Source organism: Ostrea edulis, chromosome 10, assembly GCF_947568905.1.
Source record: "Ostrea edulis chromosome 10, xbOstEdul1.1, whole genome shotgun sequence".
NCBI classification, from domain to species: Eukaryota; Metazoa; Mollusca; class Bivalvia; order Ostreida; family Ostreidae; genus Ostrea; species Ostrea edulis.
This window is the reverse complement of record NC_079173.1, coordinates 16,279,206-16,302,654: the sequence shown is the minus strand read 5'-3', so window position 1 is coordinate 16,302,654 and position 23,449 is coordinate 16,279,206. Positions and strand designations below refer to the sequence as shown.

Below are 23,449 nucleotides of genomic sequence, written 5' to 3'. Positions count from 1 at the left end.
TTTTTTTACCGTTTTTGTGTGTTCATTGGGTAATGAAATCATGCTACTAGTAGTTTGTTTTTTTGTGTTACAAGTGTCTGAGTTCATAATCATCAGATCCTTTTTGTGTTGAGAACATTGATAAATCCTTTTTTGTGTTAAGAACATTGATAATTCTTAAGTCAATACCTTAAAAACCACAATTAAATGAAAAAAACTTGTTATATTTATTACAGAGATAACAAGTTATAACAATTATCACACTAAAATATTTGTATAATCAATACATTACCAATGGCTACGAAGTCTTCCAGAATGCTTAATTCAGAATTACAAGCAAAGTAGAATAAGATGAACTGATTTATAATAAAAACAGGAGGGTTGTTCTGAATGAACAAGTGAAACACAGGGGAAATTTTGCTATTCTATACCTAGTTTGAATTAAAAGGGTAATATGAAACTAGAAAACTGGAATGAAATTTAGTTAGCGTGCCAAACAATAACAAATGTTCACTTTCGGTAAGCGCAACACACTTGTGGTAAACCAGATGGAATGATTTTATAAAACAAGTTGCAAAGTAACAACAGAAAATGCAAGTCAGCTGATCGAAAATTCAAAGTATAAATATTTGAAAAGTTTGGTACCAATGGCGTCGATTCGAATACTATCGCGTGGACATGTATTTCTCCATTTTGAATCTCGTCTACCCTAGTTCACGTCGTTCTGAGATGTTACATAAAATCCGTAAAAGCATGTAAATCTTATTTTCTTAATCATATATAATCACTCCACGATTAACGCCATGTTTTTTGTTGTGGTTCAAACGCTATGTTTGTAAATTTGCTAAATAACGACGCTGAATATGACGTCACAATGTACTGTTTACATCGATTGCGTTATATTTCCCGCGTTCAATATATAGGCGGATCAAATGTCCAAAATTAGGATGCTTTGATACAGCTCTGTCCTAGTGCTAACTTTGGGTTATTTTTGTCCTGTTTTGGATATAGGTACTAATGCCAAAACTTTTTTGCTTCGCCCTCAAACACGGTCACGCCGTAAAACATATTAAACTTTAATGAATATTCCGGGATAAAAAAAAAATTGAAAAAGAATGGACGGGTAAATATACCGTCAATATACCTGTATCTCAAATGCTGAGGTGAAATAAACAACAAATACTTATGAAATAAATGGAATTAAACACGAAATTGTGAGGTTTGTTTTGACCGGAAACACTTTCAGTTACACAAATATCGCGAAGCTCGAGCTCGATCGGAAATACGTAATTCAAAAGACGACTTTCGATTGTCTCGGGGTTTTTCCTTATCAATATCGAAAAATAGCGCTCAGAAAATTTTTGTTGTTGAAAATTTGAAATGACGGAAGATTTTACATTTTAACGGAAGGAACGGAAGGGGGGCTCAAATTCGGGAGATTTTGTCTTCCGACGGAAGAATCACAGGTCTGGACATCACAAATGTCCTGTTCTGAACACAGTACACTGTGTAAAGTAGTCATTTTCCCCCTTCATATTTGACACTTTTATTTGGTCAATTATGAAATTTTTTGAAGACAGAATATGTGTGTATAGCAGTTCTTTTTCATTACAATATATTTTTGGCTGAAAGCCAAAGTTTACAAATGGTTTTAAAGTACTGCATGTAACTTTTGTTTAATTTTTCTTCTTTTTTTCACCTTTTGGAGGATTCAGCTTCCTCGTTTTTCCTCTGTGACAATTGTCTTCATCACTTTCCTCTCCACTACTGCTCATATCCTCTTCACCTTCTTCATTGCCAAGTTTAATGTCTTCAATAAAAAAAAATGATATGAAAATAATTGACAATGAAGATTACCATGGATCAAGAGATGTATACAGAATAATCCCCACCTCAGGCAGAGTTATTTATAATATAAATCAAGACCTGTCACATTGTTTAAACTACATCTATATATATAACTATGCACTCAGTGTGTCTCCTACAGTCTTGATAACAAAGATTTTAAAGATAGCATACTCTTCAACTATGCATATATTACACCTTATCATAAGGAATTTCACATTTATGTTGAGGCACACTTGCTTGTTGTAAATATGCACTTTGTGTCAAATAGTGAAGACGATTTTGAAATAAGAAATTTTGTCTCTGCAACCCACAAGTTCCTCAGGAGAGGGCTTCAAAAGCAGCAGTTCAGCCCTCTACCCATATGAGGTTTAAATCATTTTTGATTGAAAATGACCTGTTAGTTTCATGGAAGAGGTTGAAAATTCACAACTGGGTAATCTTAAAACTTCCAAATATATGACTATATAACTTTTCATATTTTGATGTGACCAATATTGACCACAATGGTCTATAATTTGAAAACCTAGCTCTGACATTATCAATTAGGCCTATATACACAAATAATTAAAGCAATTTTGTTTTAGAATAACAAAAATACCTTCACAGGCAATTTGGTCCAAAGATTTTCCACTGTATTTTGAAATTTCTCCGTTGTCAAAAGCAGTCAGAATTGTTCCCATTCTTGCAATCTGTAATGTATCGCTTGGGAGCCTGTAAAATGATGTGTGCACCCTAATGTCATGTCCAAGGAAACCTGCCATGATTTCAATGTCACTTTTCTCTAAATTTAAAATTTGTGATACTGTAGCAACGTGTTTCCTCAGCTTTGTACTAGTCAAATTCCGAGTGTTTTTAACCCCACTTTCTTCAGCAAACTTTCGAAGACAATCTGAGCTTCGGATTGGGTTAAGGGAACTGAAGCCTGACCTGGCAAAGACATAAGGATTGCTTTTACTTACTCCAGCCTGTTCCCTGGTTTCATTTAGCAAAACTATGCTCCTCTCTAGTGCTGGTGTTATTAAGATTGGGACCATACGTCCTCTTTTTCCACGAATTTCAACTCTTGAAAAGGTTTTACAGAGGATTCTTTCAAGTGGTTTTAAGGAATCTTCAATTTCTTTTAGTGAGTCACTCTTTGACCTTTTTTCACAGAAAGACGCAAGTGTCATTCTCTCTGACTCTCCACCTCTGCGTCTGTTAAACATCACAAGTCTGGCCAATGTCACTTGATTCAGCTCATCCCATACAGATTTCTTCACTGATTTTTGTAGCTGAATAACAAGCTCTTCAGTTTTTTCCTTCAGAAGAGTTTGCATTTTTTGGATGTCTTCTGCGAGAGGTAACCCATGACCTTTGTTCAATTTGTTTGATGCCAACGTCTGAAATGCACTGCTTGAGACTGAATCAGTCCATTCGTTTTCACACAGAGTGAAAAATCCCTCTGCGTCTTTGGTTGAATCTCCATTTCCTTGAATCAGGGCTAAGGAATTTTTGATTTTTGCACATTTTTTAAGAGAATGTCCCAACTTCAGTGCTAAGGATGGATTATTGTATGAATTTGAGTTTTCTTGAAAGCCACATAATGTTTTTGTACATTTTACCACAGCAGGGTACTTCTTTGGATGGATTGCATCATCTAGAGAATTAATATCTTTGTCAGTTTCTCTAAGTAAAATCAGTAATCTTCCAAGTTCTCTCATCTTTTGACTTACATATGTATAGAGGTGAGTCAAGTGTCCATGTTTCTGATAAAGTTTTTCCCCAACTCTCACAATAATAGGATCATTCCTGGCTGCTATACTAATTTCATCAGCAGACATTCGGCTTAATACCTTTTCTCTTAGGCCTTCGCTAACATCTGTGCTAGTTGGAAGAAGCAGCATGGATTGTGATGATACTTTTCTGTATTTTTCTTTTCTTTCAGGAGCAAACGGACAATTTTTGGTGTGTCGCCATAAAGAAGATTTAAGGAAAAATCCCAAACAATATTGACAAGGCAGAAATTGGTCTGCAGAAGTTTCATTCCAATTTCTAGTAAAAGTTACTAAAGTTCCATGGCGTGTTCTTAACACTTCATAATTGTGTTGAAAATCACCACTGTTTCTCAGCTTCATTAGGGCAAGTTTTCTATTGGTGGACTTTAAAGGATGAGATTTGATATGTTGCACATCTGTTTCATTTGAATGTACTCCCAAATAATGTTTAGTTATATTGGTGAATCCTTTTTCGCAGTACACACAATAGTGTACCTTGTCCCAAACACGAATCCCATCCTGATTCCCAGATTGCTGAACTTCCACATCTTTAACGGTACTTGAAATGATGTCATTCTTGAATACAAAATCTGTAGCTCTTTGCTTTTGGTGCTTTGATGCTGAATTTAAAGCCATAAGCTCTGATGTTGAACTAACTGTTTCCTCCTGGTCCAAAAATTGGAGTGGTCCTTGATAAGGAATAACATCCGAACCTGAATCTGAAACAAGTTCAACTTCTTCCTCAATTATTTCATCACAACTGTCTTCTGAAGTCACATTGTCTGCATCCTCTGACATTTCATAGTCTGGGTCAAAAGGATCAGAATGTTCAGACGAGTCCTCAAAAAGATCCGAGTGACTATTGCAACCTAAATAAACCATAAAATGGATTTAAAATAATGTTTCAAATTTAGCAAGAAATATCTCTGAAATTTATATGACTTCATTTTTCAACTGTTCCTCTATACTCTCTGTATTTCTTTTGCAAGTTCAATAACAATGTTGAAGAGATCATTTGAATTATTAAGTCAAAATATTATTACAATGAAAGTGTATTTGAACATGTTGCATACAAAAAACATTTAATTCCTCGGGTATTTATAGCTCACTATGCACTATAAGTGTTTACCATACATGTGTTAACTTTAAATAGTTCACTATGCAACATCTGTATTTATACATGTGTTAACATTAAATACCTCACTATGCAACATTAGTGTTTACCATACATGTGTTAACATTAAATACCTCACTATGCAACATCTGTGTTTACCATACATGTGTTAACATTAAATACCTCACTATGCAACATCTGTGTTTACCATACATGTGTTAACATTAAATACCTCACTATGCAACATCTGTGTTTACCATACATGTGTTAACATTAAATACCTCACTATGCAACATTCGCATTTAATGCATACATCATACCTCACCATGCAACATCCATGTTTACCATGTGTAAATAACTCTATTACTATTTATCATGTGTTAATACAGAAGTATGTGTCCCTCAACATGCACTTTTAGTATTTACTATATAATGCATTCCAGAATAAAAAAGGAAATTCCAGGAGTACTTTTTCTGGGTTTTAGAGCAAATCTGTCATAGGGTAAACGAATTAAGATAGAGGAATGTTCTCCTATCTCAAATGTTGATGTAGTAACATTACTCTATCCTCTGTGGATCTTATTGCTCAAAATCTCTGATAGAGGAATGTTCTCCTATCTCCAATGATGATGTAGTAACATTACTCTATCTTCAATGATCCCATGATAGAGGAATATTCTCCTATCTCCAATGCTGATGGAGTAACATTACTCTATCTTCTATGGATCTTGTTGCTCAAAATCTCTGATAGAGGAATATTCTCCTATCTCCAATGATGATGTAGTAACATTACTCTATCTTCTGTGGAACCTATGATAGAGGAATGTTCTCCTATCTCAATGCTGATGTAGTAACATTACTCTATCCTCTGTGGATCTTATTGCTCAAAATCTCTGATAGAGGAATGTTCTCCTATCTCCAATGATGATGTAGTAACATTACTCTATCTTCAATGATCTTGTTGCTCAAAATCTCTGATAGAGGAATATTCTCCTATCGCAAATGCTGATGGAGTAACATTACTCTATCTTCTATGGATCTTATTGCTCAAAATCTCTGATAGAGGAATATTCTCCTATCTCCAATGATGGTGTAATAACATTACTCTATCCTCTGTGGATCTTATTGCTCAAAATATCTGATAGAGGAATGTTATCCTATCTCCAATGATGATGTAGTAACATTACTCTATCTTCTGTGGAACCTATGATAGAGGAATGTTCTCCTATCTCAATGCTGATGTAGTAACATTACTCTATCCTCTGTGGATCTTATTGCTCAAAATCTCTGATAGAGGAATGTTCTCCTATCTCCAATGATGATGTAGTAACATTACTCTATCTTCAATGATCTTATTGCTCAAAATCTCTGATAGAGGAATATTCTCCTATCGCAAATGCTGATGGAGTAACATTACTCTATCTTCTATGAATCGTATTGCTCAAAATCTCTGATAGAGGAGTATTCTCCTATCTCCAATGATGATGTAGTAACATTACTCTATTTTCAATGATCTTATTGCTCAAAATCTCTGATAGAGGAATATTCTCCAAACGCAAATGCTGACGGAGTAACATTATTCTATCTTCTATGGATCTTATTGCTCAAAATCTCTGATAGAGGAATATTCTCCTATCTCCAATGATGATGTAGTAACATTACTCTATCCTCTGTGGATCTTATTGCTCAAAATCTCTGATAGAGGAATATGAGATTTTTATGATTTTTAGGTCACCTGAATCATTCAGGTGACCTATTGCTATCTGTTTTTGTCCGTCGTCGTGCGTTAACATTTGAACATTTTCAGCTTCTTCTCTGAAACCCCTGAACCAATTTCAACCAATTTTGGCATATAGCATATGTGGGTGGAGGGGAACAAAATTTGTGAAATTTGTGGTCCCTGCCCCCCTGGGGCCTGAGGGGTGGGGCAAAAACCATCAAAATGAGTGTAATTTTAAAAAATCTTCTTCTTTACTCCTGGACATCAAGAAGCCAAACTGTGGGCATAATTATAATGAGCGTTGAGCCCTCTACCAAAATTGTGAAATTCATGGCCCCTGGGCAGGGGTTCTAGTGTTAGGGTGGGGCTCTATTGGTCATACAGTGAAAATGTAGAAATTCTTTGAAAATCTTCTTCTCTGTCTCTGGGTATTAAGTAGACAAAATAATAGCATGGTAATGATGAGCAAGGATGTCTCTTTAAAAATTGTAAAATTCATGGCCCCTGGATCAGGGGTTCTGGTGTGTTAGGGTGGGGCTCTATTGGTCATATAGTGAAAATGTAGAAATTCTTTGAAAATCTTCTTCTCTGTCTTTGGGTATTAAGTAGACAAACTAATAGCATGGTAATGATGAGCAAGGATGCCTCTTTAAAAATTGTGAAATTCATGGCCCCTGGATCAGGGGTTCTGGTGCTAGGGTGGGGCTCTATAAGTCATATAGTGAAAATGCATTATTTCTTTGAAAATCTTCTTCTCTGTCCTTGGGTATTAAGTAGACAAACCAATAGCATGGTTATGATGAGCAAGGATGCCTCTTTCAAAATTGTGAAATTCAAGGCCCCTGGGTCAGGGGTTCTGGTATTAGGGTGGGGCCCTATTGATCATATAGTGAAAATGCATTTTATTTCTTTGACAATCTTCTCCTCTGCTGCTGGGTATTAAGTAGACAAACTAATAGTATGATAATGATGATCAAGGATGCTTCTTTCAAAACTGAAATTTATGGCCCCTGGGTCAGGGGTTCTGGTGCAAAGGCGGGGCTGATTGATTATATAGTGAAAATGCAATATTTCTTTGAAAATCTTCTGTTTTTGTCCGTCGTCGTGCGTTAACATTTGAACATTTTCAGCTTCTTCTCTGAAACCCCTGAACCAATTTCAACCAATTTTGGCATACAGCATCTGTGGGTGGAGGGGAACAACAATTGTGAAAATCGTGGTCCCTGCCCCCCTGGGGCCTGAGTGGTGGGACAAAAACCATCAAAATGAGTGTAATTTTAAAAAATCTTCTAAAATGACACATGTACTTCATGACCACATAGCTATTCAATGTTTCTTCCATCCAAAAGTAAAATTCTTATATTTAAACACAAACCTAATTCAAACATTGGAAAGTTGTTACATGATACTCAGGTGACCTATAAGGCCCCTAGGCCTCTTGTTGTGGAAACAACATCATAATACCAGGTGAATGTGACATCATTGATACAAGACTTCCCAGATATATGCCTCTATTAAGAACAACTAAATGGCCAAGAGTAACAATAGAGTAATGTCAAGTTTATTGACTGAATTTTAAAGATATGTAAATTTGGGGCCGATCTGCACCCTTAGAGCCCCTAGCTCAAGCACCGTCCTTAGATGTGTAAAGTGTTTTAGTTATATCTATTGTATATTTCATCGTGCTAATTTATAGATTTTGTTTGCCCAACTATCTATTTTGTATTTCTTGTAGGAGTTATGAGATTGATCACTGTTCGTTATGTTCACCTTACATTTGTAACACTGTGTTAAATGTGTGCAGTGCAACATTTTGAAGTGTGACAGTAGTAGTTCATCTGATATAATGTAATGCTGTAATGATTATGGGTATATATACATATTGTTTAAGAGTGTACATTCCTCTCCCGGGGCCCTTAATCACACACACTTAAAGGCCGGCAATTGGATATAAAAGCAGCCAATCGGTGAAAATGGTGGAATATATGAATTTTCTGGTCACATTCAGATTGCAGCACTTATTTTGCAAAAATAAAGATTAAGCTGTTGTACTTAAATTTTAAAATGGGTATGTTTGTTCCCCTCATAACTGTGCATATATTGGCCATATCTATTTTAGATATAAATTCTCATGAAGTTTTAATTTTGGCCTAAAAAATCTGAAGCAGGGCTAAATTTGTACTTCAAACTTTGTGGGTGTGATTATCTTTTGTTATTGTTTACACCGGATGTTGACTCACATATTGCATGAGCATGCTTGTCTAGTTCTAGATAAGGGGGATTGCACCAAAGGAAACATGTAATCAAATCACCGTATAACTTGGAAAAAAAGTACTTACTCATATATCATTGGTAAATCCAGATTTTATTTTTTAATTAAATATAATCACATTCCTTTAAAAAATTTGTTAACTTTATAAAAATAACTCATTAGGACTGTTCAGTCTGATCGCTGTTTCAGAGTTTTGCAGGATAGCTGGTACCTTTTCTAGAATAATGTCAAGCATGATGTTTTTCTGATCAAGCAACGATATCCTAGGCCAGTGTAAATCCCATTGTCTCTCACTAATGATGACAAATGTCCAATTGATCAACCATCACTTTAAAATTACTCTCAATCTGGACTCTTACGTGTGAACATTACAACGTCAAAAGAGACAATCACAGACAGTAGGTCTCCAAATATCATAATGGACAAAGTGTTTCTTAATAATCCTTCAATGCACATGTCCTCCATTGCACAGCTACAATTTCCCTCCAAATTCTTCTCATAATTGAAAGGTACCAAGAGGAAAATCATAAGTATTAGTATATCATATATACCAATATTTGTGTATATTATCAAAAAACTATATGTTTTAAAAGACATGGATAAAACAATGATGAATTCATTTTGTAGTTCGTAGGGTGAAGTTTTGTTAAAGTAAAAACATATCCTTTCAGTGCCTCACAGATTGAGCAAAGTGGTAGAAAAATACAGGAAAACTTTAGTTTATTTTGATAAATCATGCAAGTTCCCTGTTCAAAATATCGTCTGCTACAGAGCACGTGTAGAGTCAAGCATCAGACTGTTGCTTATTCTGATAACACTGCTAAGCCCTGTCCTCTTGCCATATATATTGCTGTAGGGGTGTAAATTTTTCTAGGTTACTCCCGGCCTTTAAGATGGCCTTATCTCCCCCTCTATCCAAGCTAGACTTCAGAGTTAGAGTAAGTAATCATTTTCTCAGACATTCAATCACATCATTTTTACATATACAATTGTACCCTTGGGAACTCAAAATCTAATAATATGCTAGTGAAGATTAGAATGATCAAGCCACCTTTGTGAATCTATAAATATAGCATCATCCTGCAGTTGTTGTGCCTATCAGCTCTACACAAATTGATAACATAAATTAATCACAGTGGGCTAGCTGGTGGCTGTGTCAATGTGCCTGAGATTTCAGGTCAAATGTTGAAATCTGAACATCTTAGCTGTTGCTGTGTAAACAGGCTAATAATATGTGATTTCTGTTTTCCTAAAAAGTTGTAACTATGTAAGTACATGCATGTATCATGATTGATTTGTACTGTAATCACAGATCATTCATATTAATTGTAAAAATACATAATTATATTAAATCTTTATTTGATTAAAAAAAAAGCATCAGATATACAAATGTAGTAAAAACACATTGACAAAAGTAATAGTTCTTGTTTTGATCTATTAGAATTAAACCAGTGTCGGAATCTGTAAAAGCTGTACATAACTGTGTCACACCTACAATATGTATGTGTGTGGAATGATCAGTTCTGAGGTATATGCACGTAATGACCTCTATATGTTGTAAGATTCTTCAAGATGGATACGTACATACATGTATATATACATGTATATATAATATGCAACCTATAAGAATATTCATGATGGATTTGATACATTGATGTGCATTCAATTATCAGCCTGTTGTCAAACTGATAACTTTGATAATGTGATTCTTCTCTCTCTCTCTCTCTCTCTCTCTCTCTCTCTCTCTCTCTCTCTCCACCATTGATAAAAAGTAAAATTCTTGAGGGGACAGAAGATATCACGTTCCTTTATAACTTATAAACACATCACATTTATATTATTGTAATTTTCCTGTCATATTTGAAAATCTTAAATAAATTGGTAATGTAAATTGTAACTATATTTTCATGAAATCCGAATTGGATGATGCATGTGACAAAATTATTAGTCTAAGGAATTGAAATTATATTATGAAAGAAATCCAGAGCATTCATCCACATGCAGGCACCTGAAGCATGGATACTACTTACATCCTCCCCCACTTTATAAATAATTTTTTGTGGCGATAATTTCTCTGAAATGTGTGGATTCCCTGTCTACCTCATCCTTCTTTCAATATTCTATGTAATTAATTGTTTCATACTTTTGTAAGCTTTAGAGATTGGCCTTCTACCATTATGTATTTTATTATACATATATCCTGTTCATTGAATTGACAGAACGTTTATGTTAGCAGTATTGCTAAATTGGTTCTTTTACAGCAAGAAGGCATTGTCTTATCACTTAATTTTAGATCCCATTTTCATCAGCTAGTGTAAACAATGGCTTTCGCATTTTGCCGCTCTATTGACCACAGATCGCGTTATACTCACCGCTCCAATTAGCAGATATCGCCTCTCCAAATTTTGCATTTTTGTTTTCAATTTTGTTTTCAAAATTATCGGGACGGCGATTGCCGCCCCTTTACCAATGCCCTAATGCATGTGTGTGTGTGTGTGTGTGTTCATAGAAATTCTTTATATCATGATCATTGAGAGAAGATACAGTTCCCTTATCAAATTGATTTTCTTACCAAACAGTTATGAATACAATAGTGTTTAGGATGCCCCTTAACAAGCAACTGTTAAGACAGTGCAGTACATACACAGATAGCATGTGCTTTACAAAGACAATATTAGAGTTTCTAATTATTAAGACTTTTCTGTACAACAAGATCCATAGAAGATAGAGTAATGTTACTTCATCAACATTGGAATTAGGAGAATATTCCTCTATCAGAGATTTGAGCAATGAGATCCATAGAAGATAGAGTAATGTTACTACATCAGCATTTGAGATAGGAGAATATTCCTCAATCATAGGATCCACAGAAGATAGAGTAATGTTACTACATCAACATTTGAGATAGAAGAACATTCCTCTATATGTTACTACATCAACATTTGAGATGGGAGAACATTCCGGTTCTTTAGCGTGCCACACCTACTGTGACACGGGATATCCGTTTTTAAGGTAATCTCCGAGGAACCGTGACATTCACAGCTGATGCCGAGCGTTTGGCGATGGAACTGTCACTACCTATTTTAACGACTTAAGGCTGTGGTCTGCCGTAGCCTGGATTCAAACCCCAGCCTTCCGTATGCAGGGTGAACGCTCTAACCTCTCGGCCACCGCGGTGAGATTTTGAACAATAAGATCCATAGAAGATAGAGTAATGTTACTCCATCAGCATTTGAAATAGGAGAACATTCCTCTATCATAGGTTCCACAGAAGATAGAGTAATGTTACTACATCATCATTGAAGATAGGAGAATATTCCTCTATCAGAGATTTTGAGCAATAAAATCCATAGAAGATAGAGTAATGTTACTACATCAGCATTGGAGATAGGAGAACATTCCTCTATCAGAGATTTTGAGCAATAAGATCATTGAAGATAGAGTAATGTTACTACATCATCATTGGAGATAGGAGAACATTCCTCTATCAGAGATTTTGAGCAATAAGATCCACAGAGGATAGAGTAATGTTACTACATCAGCATTGAGATAGAACATTCCTCTATCATAGGTTCCACAGAAGATAGAGTAATGTTACTACATCATCATTGGAGATAGAACATTCCTCTATTAGAGATTTTGAGCAATAAGATCCACAGAGGATAGAGTAATGTTACTACAACATCATTGGAGATAGGAGAATATTCCTCTATCAGAGATTTTGAGCAATAAGATCCATAGAAGATAGAATAATGTTACTCCGTCAGCATTTGCGTTTGGAGAATATTCCTCTATCAGAGATTTTGAGCAATAAGATCATTGAAAATAGAGTAATGTTACTACATCATCATTGGAGATAGGAGAACATTCCTCTATCAGAGATTTTGAGCAATAAGATCCATAGAAGATAGAGTAATGTTACTCCATCAGCATTTGAGATAGGAGAATATTCCTCTATCATAGGATCATTGAAGATAGAGTAATGTTACTACATCATCATTGGAGATAGGAGAACATTCCTCTATTAGAGATTTTGAGCAATAAGATCCACAGAGGATAGAGTAATGTTACTACATCAACATTTGAGATAGGAGAACATTCCTCTATCTTAATTCGTTTACCCTATGACAGATTTGCTCTAAAACCCAGAAAAAGTACTCCTGGAATTTCCTTTTTTATTCTGGAATGCATTATATATATTTGTAAATACCTAATTTTATTTGTAAACATGCTATCTTACAAAGCACCATTAGTGTTTATGTGTAAATAAGTACATTGAATGTACGCATGCAACCGGAGCCATAAATAACAAGGGATTTGCAACTTTTTGAAATTTTGTGACTTATTGCATGTCCTATTGTTTACTTTTTTTCAAATCTTGCATCGTTTAAATCACATAAATCTTTAAAATTAGGCTATTGAAGTAGAACCTCTTTATTAATATAAACAAACTATTTAAAATGTTGTATTTCTGTAAGTTTTTTTATTTAATATTGTAACAACAAAAAAGGAGTAATCAGAAATACCAACAGGTGAGTCGTGGTCAGCCATATATCCGAGATTTCACTAACTCCCAATCATTGACCTCTTTGATTTGCCTAGTTGCTTCTTATAATCAATATAAAGGTTCAAAACTTGAACTGTAAATGGTAGGTGTTTCTGGTGACTTAAATATAAGTTTCATAGAGTCTATGGAACACACATTACTAATCCATCAAACTAAGATAACTATATTGTACAACGTCCAATCTAAAAATATTTTGAAGTTTCATAATCATGTTTTTGACAAGTATCAAATAACAATGTACTTACTTTTCTTATGATTGAACAAAAATTTTCTGCCACCAATGACCAACATATCTCCATCATTCAATTCTTTGCCAATTTCAATTGGTTTTCCATTGAGAATGACAGGAAACTTTTTACTAAAATTTGTTACGGAAGCCTGAAAAATTGGAAATGTGGATAATCAAAGAAAGGATCATATAAAGCATTTGTTGTACAAACAGGATGAGGAATTTATAAAAGGAGAAAAATAAATATTTTTTTAAAAATACATTTTAGTAAAATTGTAGGGGAAAATCAAAGTAAGACTTAAAGAACTTTAGAGATACTGTTTAAAGAGTACTGCTAAAAATGTTGGTCAGGTTTATTACAAATGTACATGTAAGTCAAATTAGACTACTAAAGAAAAATATATGTAAGCTAGATCATCTCAAAGGGCCCCACTTTTTTTGTAAGGGTCATTGGGATGAAAAGGACTTGTATATAGGAATGTATTAAGAACATGACCTCAACTCCTGACTTATATTTTACCCATGGGCACTTTTTGGATGACATATGAGCCAGTACGAAAATACGCCAGAGGCAGTTCAGTACTTACAGGAAGAAGAAGAAGAAGATAGGACCACCGGGAGAAAAATATGCTCATGACAAGGATTTTAAACAGAGATCTGCTTTAACCCTTGACTCTGTGAAATTAGTTCAAGGTCAATGCAAACGCATAACCATCAAGCACTCTGGATTAAATATGAGTCAGATTGGGCCAATGGGAGAAAGCATAAACCTCATAAAGATTTACAGAATTTTTTTAACCTTGACCTTTGATCTTAAATGAATTGGTTTAATATTAATACACCCTTAAACCCAGAGATAATCTGTGGGTGAAGTTTTGGCAAAGACTGGACCAAGGGGAGAGAAAATATGTTCTATACAAGGATTTTACAGTGACATTTTTCATACATTGACCTTTGATCCATAGAATTGGTTAAAGGGCACTAAAAATCTTCCCAAAAGCACTCTTATGTGTGAAGGATAAGAAAGATTGGGTCAAGGAGAGAAAAAATATGCTCTGGACAAGGATTCAACACAAAAGTTGTTTATGACTTTGACCCATGATCCATAAAATTGGTTCAAAGTCACAGCACACTCTACTCATGGACACTCTATGAGTGAAGTTTGCTCCACACAAATTAAATTAGAAAAATAGACGGAAAGACCAATCACTACAAGGCACACACCGAGTGGAGATCTAATGATTTACATATAGATAGTACGTTACCTTGAATCTGTCAACTGCAACAACTGCATGAATATTGTCAACATTTGTTAGGGACACTTTTATATTACACTCTCTTCCACTACAAATCAATAAAAAGAGTATTAAATCTAAAATATTAAAAATATAAGTTTAGTCACATTGTTTTTAAGTCAATAATCATGAATTCTTAATGTGTATTACAAATATTCACATTACTGCAAGCATACTCCTATTTATTAAATGAAACTGCATGATAGATTGATGTACTATCCCACACATTTTCTTTCCAGAAAATGTTGGATTAGAAAAGTTTTACTGTGAAAAAATTCTAGCAATTGTAAAAAAATTTGTGTGGTAAAATCTCCAAATATAACACACACAAAAATTAAAAATTCATTTTATATTACTTAATTATACCTTCCAATGACACATTCCTCTTCATTCATATGGTAAATGGCTCCTAAACTATCATCCTTCTTGATCACCGTTATTTTTGCAAGACACATCCCAACATCTATCAACCAAAGTTGAGAATAAATTTCAGAAAAGAACTATATTTACAAAGCAATTCTCAATTCATGTAATAATGTAGAATTCACTGGTCAACACTGGAAAATTGGACTCGCCATTTGGGTGACCATGACAGAAATTTAAATTGTCAAAATTAATTTCAGTTTGCCCCCAAAAAGAAAAAAACTTTTACTATTCATATGTTTATATTTTTATGCAAAATATGAACCTTTTTAATAAGTTATTTCATTGTCAATGTTTCTATCATAATTTTGCATTTCCAAGAGCAAATACACATACACACTTTACACATATATATTTATATACCTTCTAAGCGTGAATCTTTGGTGGTGGCTCCTCGTGTAGAGTCTGACTTTTTAGTGGTGGTTCCTCGCATAGAGTCTGAGTCTAAATCTTTGGTTGTGGCTCCTCGCATAGAATCTGAGTCTAAATCTTTGGTGGTGGCTCCTTGCATAGAGTCTGAGTCTAAATCTTTGGTGGTGGATCCTTGCATAGAGTCTGAGTCTAAATCTTTGGTGGTGGCTCCTCGTGTAGAGTCTGAATCTTTGGTGGTGGCTCCTCGTGGATAGTCTGAATCTTTGGTGGTGGCTCCTCGCGGAGAGTCTGAATCTTTGGTGGTGGCTCCTCGTGGATAGTCTGAATCTTTGGTGGTGGCTCCTCGTGGAGAGTCTGAATCTTTGGTGGTGGCCCCTCGCATAGAGTCTGAATGTGAACCTTTGGTAGTGGCTCCTTGCGGAGAGTCTGAATCTTTGGTGGTGCATCCTCCTGTAGAGTCTGAATCTTTGGTAGTGGCTCCTTGTGCAGAGTCTTGGTTTGAATCTTTGATGGTGGCTCCTTGTGCAGAGTCTGAGTGTGGATCTTTGGTGGTGGATCCTTGTGTAGAGTCTGATTGTGAATCTTTGGTGGTGGCTCCTTGTGTAGAGTCTGAGTGTGAATCTTTGGTGGTGGCTCCTTGTGTAGAGTCTGAATCTTTGGTGGTGGCTCCTTGTGTAGAGTCTGAGTGTGAATCTTTGGTGGTGGCTCCTTGTGTAAAGTCTGAGTGTGAATCTTTGGTGGTGGTTCCTTGTGTAGAGTCTGAGTGTGGATCTTTGGTGGTGGCTCCTTGTGTAGAGTCTGAGTGTGGATCTTTGGTGGTGGCTCCTCGTGTAGAGTCTTGGCGTGAATCTTTGATGGTGGCTCCTTGTGTAGAGTCTGAGTGTGAATCTTTGGTGGTGGCTCCTTGTGTAGAGTCTGAGTGTGAATCTTTGGTGGTGGATCCTCGCGTAGAGTGTGAATGTGAATCTTTGGTGGTGGATCCTCCCATAGAGTCTGAATCTTTGGTGGTGACTCCTCGCGGAGAGCCGGAATGTGAACCTTTGGTGGTGGATCCTCTTGGAGAGTCTAAATCTTTGGTGGTGGCTCCTCGTGTAGAGTGTGAATCTTTGTTGGTGGATCCTTGCTTAGAGTCTTTGTCTCCACCTATTTTGCATCTTTGGCGCTAAACAATATTTCAAAAAATCATTAACAGCATTCACAAATGTTATGAATTACTGTCTATAGAAGTGTTTTTATTCTTTTAGTACCTTCAGTGGAATTAAGTCCTACTTAATTAAATACATTTCTAAATGTCAACACATACATTGTAAATATAAAGCAGTTAAAGAAGAAAAGACACTAATTCAAATTTGCATTGGATGACAGAAAACTTTATCACTTAATTCATATTATACATGCTAAATATATTTTTCACTCTATCCCGAGTTAAAGCTACAAACATGCATCATTCTTTGTAAGGCCCAAAAATATATATTGGTTTCCACTTTCCCGACCGACCCTAAAAATTTCTGCCGACCCCAACATATTTTCCCCCCATTCTCACAGATTTAGCAAATGTCATCACTACAACTAGAGTATATTTATTAACTTATTAAGTTATCTATTACGCACATACTTCCAAAACACCAGAACAGTTTTCGTATACAGTACAGTGGAAGAACTGTTTTGATTTATCATATAACTTTTATTTGATTACTAAATTATACATTTCATGCATAGTAGAATACTGAATCATTAAAAAATAATTCAACCTATAAAATCGAGAGAAAAAAACCCCCCAACAACACACTACCTACATGTACCTACCAACCCTTGATAATATTGAGATGAAAGTGGAAACTAACATATATTTCTTTTTGCCTAATAAATGCACAAATCTGAATACTACATGTATAATATTCATTTAATGTTAATCTGACCTCAATAACAGGGCTAAAAAAAAACTTTGGGACAAAGTCGTCAAATGACTCCTTATTTTAAATTTAACAGGCCATTCTCAGATCAAGGTCACCAATAGTAAAACTTTTGATTTCCTTACAATATTTGCAAAGTTCCTTGATAACAAATGCAGTCAAAAACACAGACATGACATGTTATTTTGATTAGTCCACATCTTGACTATTTTGACTGAAGTTAAGTGTTTGATCCCATTAAAAAAACAACAACACTAGCCTGGTTACACATTTACGGTTGCAGAATACCGATCAGCTCCTAATTTAACTTGCAAAATCTTGATTTAAGTCATAAACTGCCAGTTGATAGCTCAAAAATTTTAGCCCTATGTGAACATTTACAAATTAGCAAAGTACCAGATGGATAGATAGGCAAACATTATGATAATAAAACGATTCCTTTATAAACCCAAAATTCTTTCAAGAGTTAAATAATGGAAAACAAAAAGTTTCAAATACCGTTTTAGAGGTTCTCCAACTATAAATTCCTGGACCATAGTTATATCGTAGTTCTTCCCCAGTGTTTATGTCTCTGACAGCAACAAAATATACATGGGGTTTACCATCTTCTTCAATTATCGTTGCTTTACAATTTGGTTTTTTGTGCTCATCATTTAGTAATCTTCCAAATGATCTGTTTTCTGTAGCATCAATGCTGTTTTAATGAAAAATAAGTCAATAAAATGACTGTAATAATAAAAATTATGCATCAACATACATGTATCATAAAACACACAACCTCATCACCAACATTAATTTTCACAATGAAATAAACAAATCTGGCTAAAAGCATACTTTTTGAAGAAACGGCCACAAGTTATATCCAAATTTTAAAAGATTAAAATATTGAAATTAAAGCATTAAATGATACATAAAATGGCTGTTCAGTGGATTAAAAGCATGAAAGATATGATCAAGATAGTTATAGAATCTAAAAAGCAGTTCACTTTGATCTACTTTAGGTCATGATACTATCCACACCCTCAACCCAGATGAGGTTCAATGCCTTAGCATGCTTACACAGGCATATGAATTTTCCTCAACATTCATTGGTCCAAGGACTAATCAAGCTTTTTAAATCCACTAGTCCATAACATTAAATCACTAATCCAGTGGCAAATAAAAACAAAACTGAAACAATGTTTGTTGTTTACACATCAACTCATGGCTTCTTTTGTATCATGTTGTCAAATTGATGCTATCAAACTAAAAATAGTATCATAACACATAAAACATATCAAAATGTTATGGTGATGCGACAACAATTTCAAAAGCTACCTTATGCTGTATTGATTTGGAAAAAACAACATTTTGGGAATTATTCAATATGAATAAATATGTATATATATGTATAACTACGATCGAAAAACCTAATGTAAAAAAGTGAAACGTATAATACTTTAGACGGTCCATGCGGTTTTAATCACATTCATTTACATATTTGGATTTGTGTGCTATTTTTTCTTATAACAAATAATTAAATGACTCCGCATCAAAATAGTAAAGTTCAAAACCGGACACTGAGACATCAGACATTTCGATCCGGTGTAAAAAATGATGCATCGGACCTCAAGCACTGTACATCGGTCAGGTCCGACGTCTTTCGCATAGACTGCCCCTTGTAAAGACATAAAAAAGCTATAGAATGGCATCTAGCCTCTATACTTACCAAAATTGCTTTCTTTTAAAGTGTAATTGAAAAACATATGTGTCATCTTCAGAATCAAAATCTCCTTCGATGAGTTCTCCCCTATATTCTAGTAGTATCTCCCCTTCAATAATTTTTTTTTTGGCAAATACACCTTGCCCTAACAAAACAAAAATACATGTATTTAAATAGCGAGTATTCTTTTTGAACATATGATATGTATGCCCTCTCTAGATCCTAGCACTATAATTCATAAATGAAAAATCTTGGATAATCAAAGAAGTTGCTTAATACAAATACCTATTTCTTCATTAATGAATTTTGCTTCAAAATTCTCCTTTTCATCAGACTCTCTTTGTTCAGAGTTAAGCAGCAATGATTCTTCAACTTTTCTTTTCCGGATTTTCCTTTTTGCATTCATTTCAGAAATCTGATAATGATAAGAAACAATCAATTTCTAGTTAGTGATTACTCTATGTTATTTCTCCAGTTTAAAGGGTAATTCATCACGTTTAAATCCTTTTGTTGGGACATGTAGATCCTCATATAAGATTAAGCCAAAGATCGAAAAATCCTTCCACCGCTATGTAAAACTTTAATACGGTACCAATTTTGATGCACCAGATGCGCATTTCGACAAACAATGTCTCTTCAGTGATTCTCAAGCTGAAATTTTGGAAATTCGAAATAATAAATTTTGAAGAGCTAAGAGGAAAACTAGAGTGCCACAAAAAATGGAGCCAAATTCGTCTAAGGATCAGAGTTATGCATAAGGGAGATATCATCCTTAATTTTGAAGTGAATTTCTGAATTTTATCCCAGCAATTAAACATACATCCGCAGGGATCGAAATTAACTTTTTTCACTACTAGCAAATTTTAGCTTGTGGATTATTTTCCAACTAGCAAAATTGAGCTTTTACTAGCATTTTGCAATCGATTGCTATTTTAAAGGAATTTAAGAAAACAAGCATGTATCTATATCAAAATATAGGGCACTTTTTAAAAATCTTCTTTAAAGTGCAATAATAAAAATAATATTGAGAATTCTTTCATTTAAATTTTAATGAGTTATCAGACAACATACATGTATCATTGGTGCATGATGAGGGTCATAGGGTACACATGTGCGGCGAACTCGTTGTCCAGAGATCTACCACCTATTTACAACATCATGTGGTTTGAAATCTTGAAGACTGCGTCAATTCTAACTATATCTTCAAAACTTTTGGAAATTTCACCTAAAAAATTCTAATTTTAAAAAAATCGCGAACTGTAAGTGTTTCGCTATAGACTACAGGACACTGCGTGAAGCATGACACTAACACTTTCATGTGTTGTTTAATGTAAACACAGACGAGATCAACATGCTTGCTATTTAAATCAGACGTCTCTGAGACGCCCAAAGTGTGCATGAAGTAGGCCATCTTCGACATCACTGACTGAGATGACCTTGGCCTTAGTTATTTATTCGATCAACGTTTACTTTTTCAATACTTGTATATTCATTCTGTAAAGCATTTCTATGCACATGACAAAATTATTGTAAAGTTCAAAGTACAGCCAATAAACCAAGGATATCTTGAAAAAAAGATCGGGGTTTTTTTTACTCGCAAAAAGCTGCGATCACTTGTGATTTTTCACTCGCTATGTCAATTTTTAACTCGCATTTAGCGAGTATTTCCCCTTAATTTCGTTGCCTGATCCGTATTTTCAGGCTAGTAACAAAGTACTGAGCTACTGGGCTGTATATAAATATATAAATACACTGTCTTTATATGTAGCGGCCAGCCGGTTTCGATCGCCAGTGGCCAGATAGTTCAGTTGGTAGAGCACTTGACTAGAGAATTCAGGTGAACCAGGCTCGAATCCAGGTCTGGTCCGTTGCATTTTCTCCCTTCCTGTTTTTGGTGCTGTTGACCACCCCTGGACTTGCAGGTGAAAGTCCTGCCAGAGGGAAAAGAATCTGGGCTGTGCCGTGTCTTTGAGGACAAAGACAATTTAAGGAGGGAGGAATATAGCGGTCATCTATATAGAGGGGCAGGATTTTTTAATCGTTGGCTTTATTGAGCAACTTATTCAGGTCCAGCCCAAAGACTATTTCTACCTACGTAGCTACTTATGGCTACCAAGGTATTTAAACCTACTCTAGGTAGCTATTTTTACCTACTTTTTCCTTTACTTGCATTTCGTGGCCAAACGCAGGAACGGCGCAATATTGTGTGTACCAAATTTCTTGATTCACTTACAATGACGATGAATACTATAAAAATATTGGGCAAAATATGATTACTTTCTAACCTTTCAAATTTGCATCAATAATTCCACCCAGTTCAATTTTCTAGGAGCTAATTAAGATCAAAGCTACGTGATAAGAAGTCTAGAATGTCTTACAAATCTTTATTATTTTAATTTTAAAGTTTACCTTCATGCATTTTTACATTAAAGGTTTTTGGGGCGATTTTTCATGCATTTCCCCAACCTTCTCCACCCTCGTAAAGTATTCAAATTTACACTTGAATTTTGCCATGCACATGCACTTGATACATAAAACGACTGACCTGTTTAAAATCATTATTTATTTATATTTTTAAAAACAGGTAAAAGTAGGTTGAAGTAGCTACTTTAAGTAGGTTTAAATACCTAGGTAGCTAGCCTACCTAGGTAGCCACGTAGGTAGAAATAGTCAAGAAACTTGCTTTCGATTACGATGAAATTCTCGCCACGCTGTCACATGCTACACGGTCAGTAAAAGTGGAAATAGGATACAGTTAATTATCGTAAATCGAAAAGGTTTAAATACAAGATACACCACCCCTGGACTTGCAGGTGAAAGTCCTGCCAGGGGAAAAGAATCTGGGCTGTGCCGTGTCTTCGAGGACGAAAGCAATTTAATGAGGGATGATACATATTGCATTTCAAGTATATATAGATCTATATAGATCTAAAGCACCAAATTACATATGTATTATGTGATGACATACAATGTATCCAAAAACCAGTGACGTCACGAGATTTAAACTAACACTAAGCAGTATAATTTACAGACCTTTACATCTTATGATCTATTACTAGACAGGTAATTGATATGCATTTTTCTGTCAAACTGAACAACATTTTATCATTTACAAGACTGTACTCATATTCTGAACTGGACAAACCTTCACTTTGGTCTAACCCGCGGCACGGCGTCCCGCCATCAATAAAAGCTACGCCAAAATTGTTATCCCGAACCCGATCGTCCATAGTACCTCGGAATTAATTCACCTACCAATTTTTCTATCATACATTCATGTTTAAGTGATAACGTGTAGATAATCAGTGAAAAACATGAATATCATGAATTATAAATCTAGAATAATTTAATTTATACCAATTAAAAAAAAAAACTAACTAGGACCAAATTTAATGCGGGACGTTTCGCTCCGAGGGATGATTCATTAGCTTAGACCTTACGCTCTTTATCACGTTCACATGGCAAATCTCCCACATAAACATATAGATCAGACTTATGTATTGCATTGAAATAAAAATACTCTGTATTTACATATTTTGTGTAAAAGTACACCCGAAATACCCAAGAAATTGAACATTTAAAAATACAAGGAATTAAGGGGGCACCGGAAGACACCTGTAAAATATAAAAGCAATTCATCATCAGTTTAAGTATTCTTTACATTTTGAGTTATTATAATTTCCTTTTCTGTAAATGTATAGTCATTCTACCAAATCTCATACAAAGTCAGAATGATAGAGCTGAATCGTACATTGACCGTGGTTTGCAACGATGATTTGATATATATGCACATTTATATATCGCTTCAAATAACTTTTCATGAAATGACTCCCTCCCCTCACAAAATCACACACAACTAGATCTACATGTATTTACGGTTTTACGATTTGCTATCTCCTCATCTTACGTTTTTCTTTTGAGCCCCCCCCCCCCCCTTTCACACACAATTTTAGTACAAGACTACCCTACTGATTTTTTTCTTCTCTCTATGGAATGTCTTGATCATGCTATAGATCTACATATTATGTATAAATATTTATATTAGACTATTTTCTCTTGGTACGAAACAGATAGGGTATGTTCAGGTAATTCTGAACAGCGGATAATTCCGGACAGATTACGACAACCTAATGGTATTTGGGGAGAGAGAGAGAGAGAGAGAGAGAGAGAGAGAGAGAGAGAGAGAGAGATCTTCAATCAATTAACTTTTTCATGTGAAAATGATTTAGAGAAAAATTGGCAGAAACAATTTATTATCATA

The 23,449-nt window shown here is 34.9% G+C and overlaps 1 protein-coding gene across 1 annotated transcript; it reads right to left on the bottom strand.

Moving 5' to 3' along the window:
- Positions 1–1,632: 1,632 nt before the first annotated feature.
- LOC130051003 (uncharacterized) lies at positions 1,633–21,295 on the bottom strand. The gene is made up of 10 exons (XM_056152100.1): positions 20,260–21,295; positions 19,474–19,603; positions 19,195–19,333; positions 17,985–18,180; positions 15,565–16,735; positions 15,145–15,241; positions 14,749–14,827; positions 13,500–13,632; positions 2,426–4,450; positions 1,633–1,789 (listed from the first exon to the last, which is right to left on the bottom strand). Exons 1-10 carry the CDS (start codon positions 20,266–20,268, stop codon positions 1,656–1,658), a joined length of 4,113 nt encoding a protein of 1,370 aa, XP_056008075.1. The 5' UTR covers positions 20,269–21,295; the 3' UTR covers positions 1,633–1,655.
- Between the last annotated feature and the right edge of the window lie 2,154 nt (positions 21,296–23,449).

Coding starts and splice junctions, on each gene's coding strand:
- LOC130051003 (XM_056152100.1), bottom strand. Junction 14,828..15,144: donor GAGGAATGTGTCATTGGAAG/GTATAATTAAGT, acceptor ATTGATTTGTAG/TGGAAGAGAGTGTAATATAA. Junction 4,451..13,499: donor TTTGTTCAATCATAAGAAAA/GTAAGTACATTG, acceptor TGGTTTATTTAG/GTTGCAATAGTCACTCGGAT.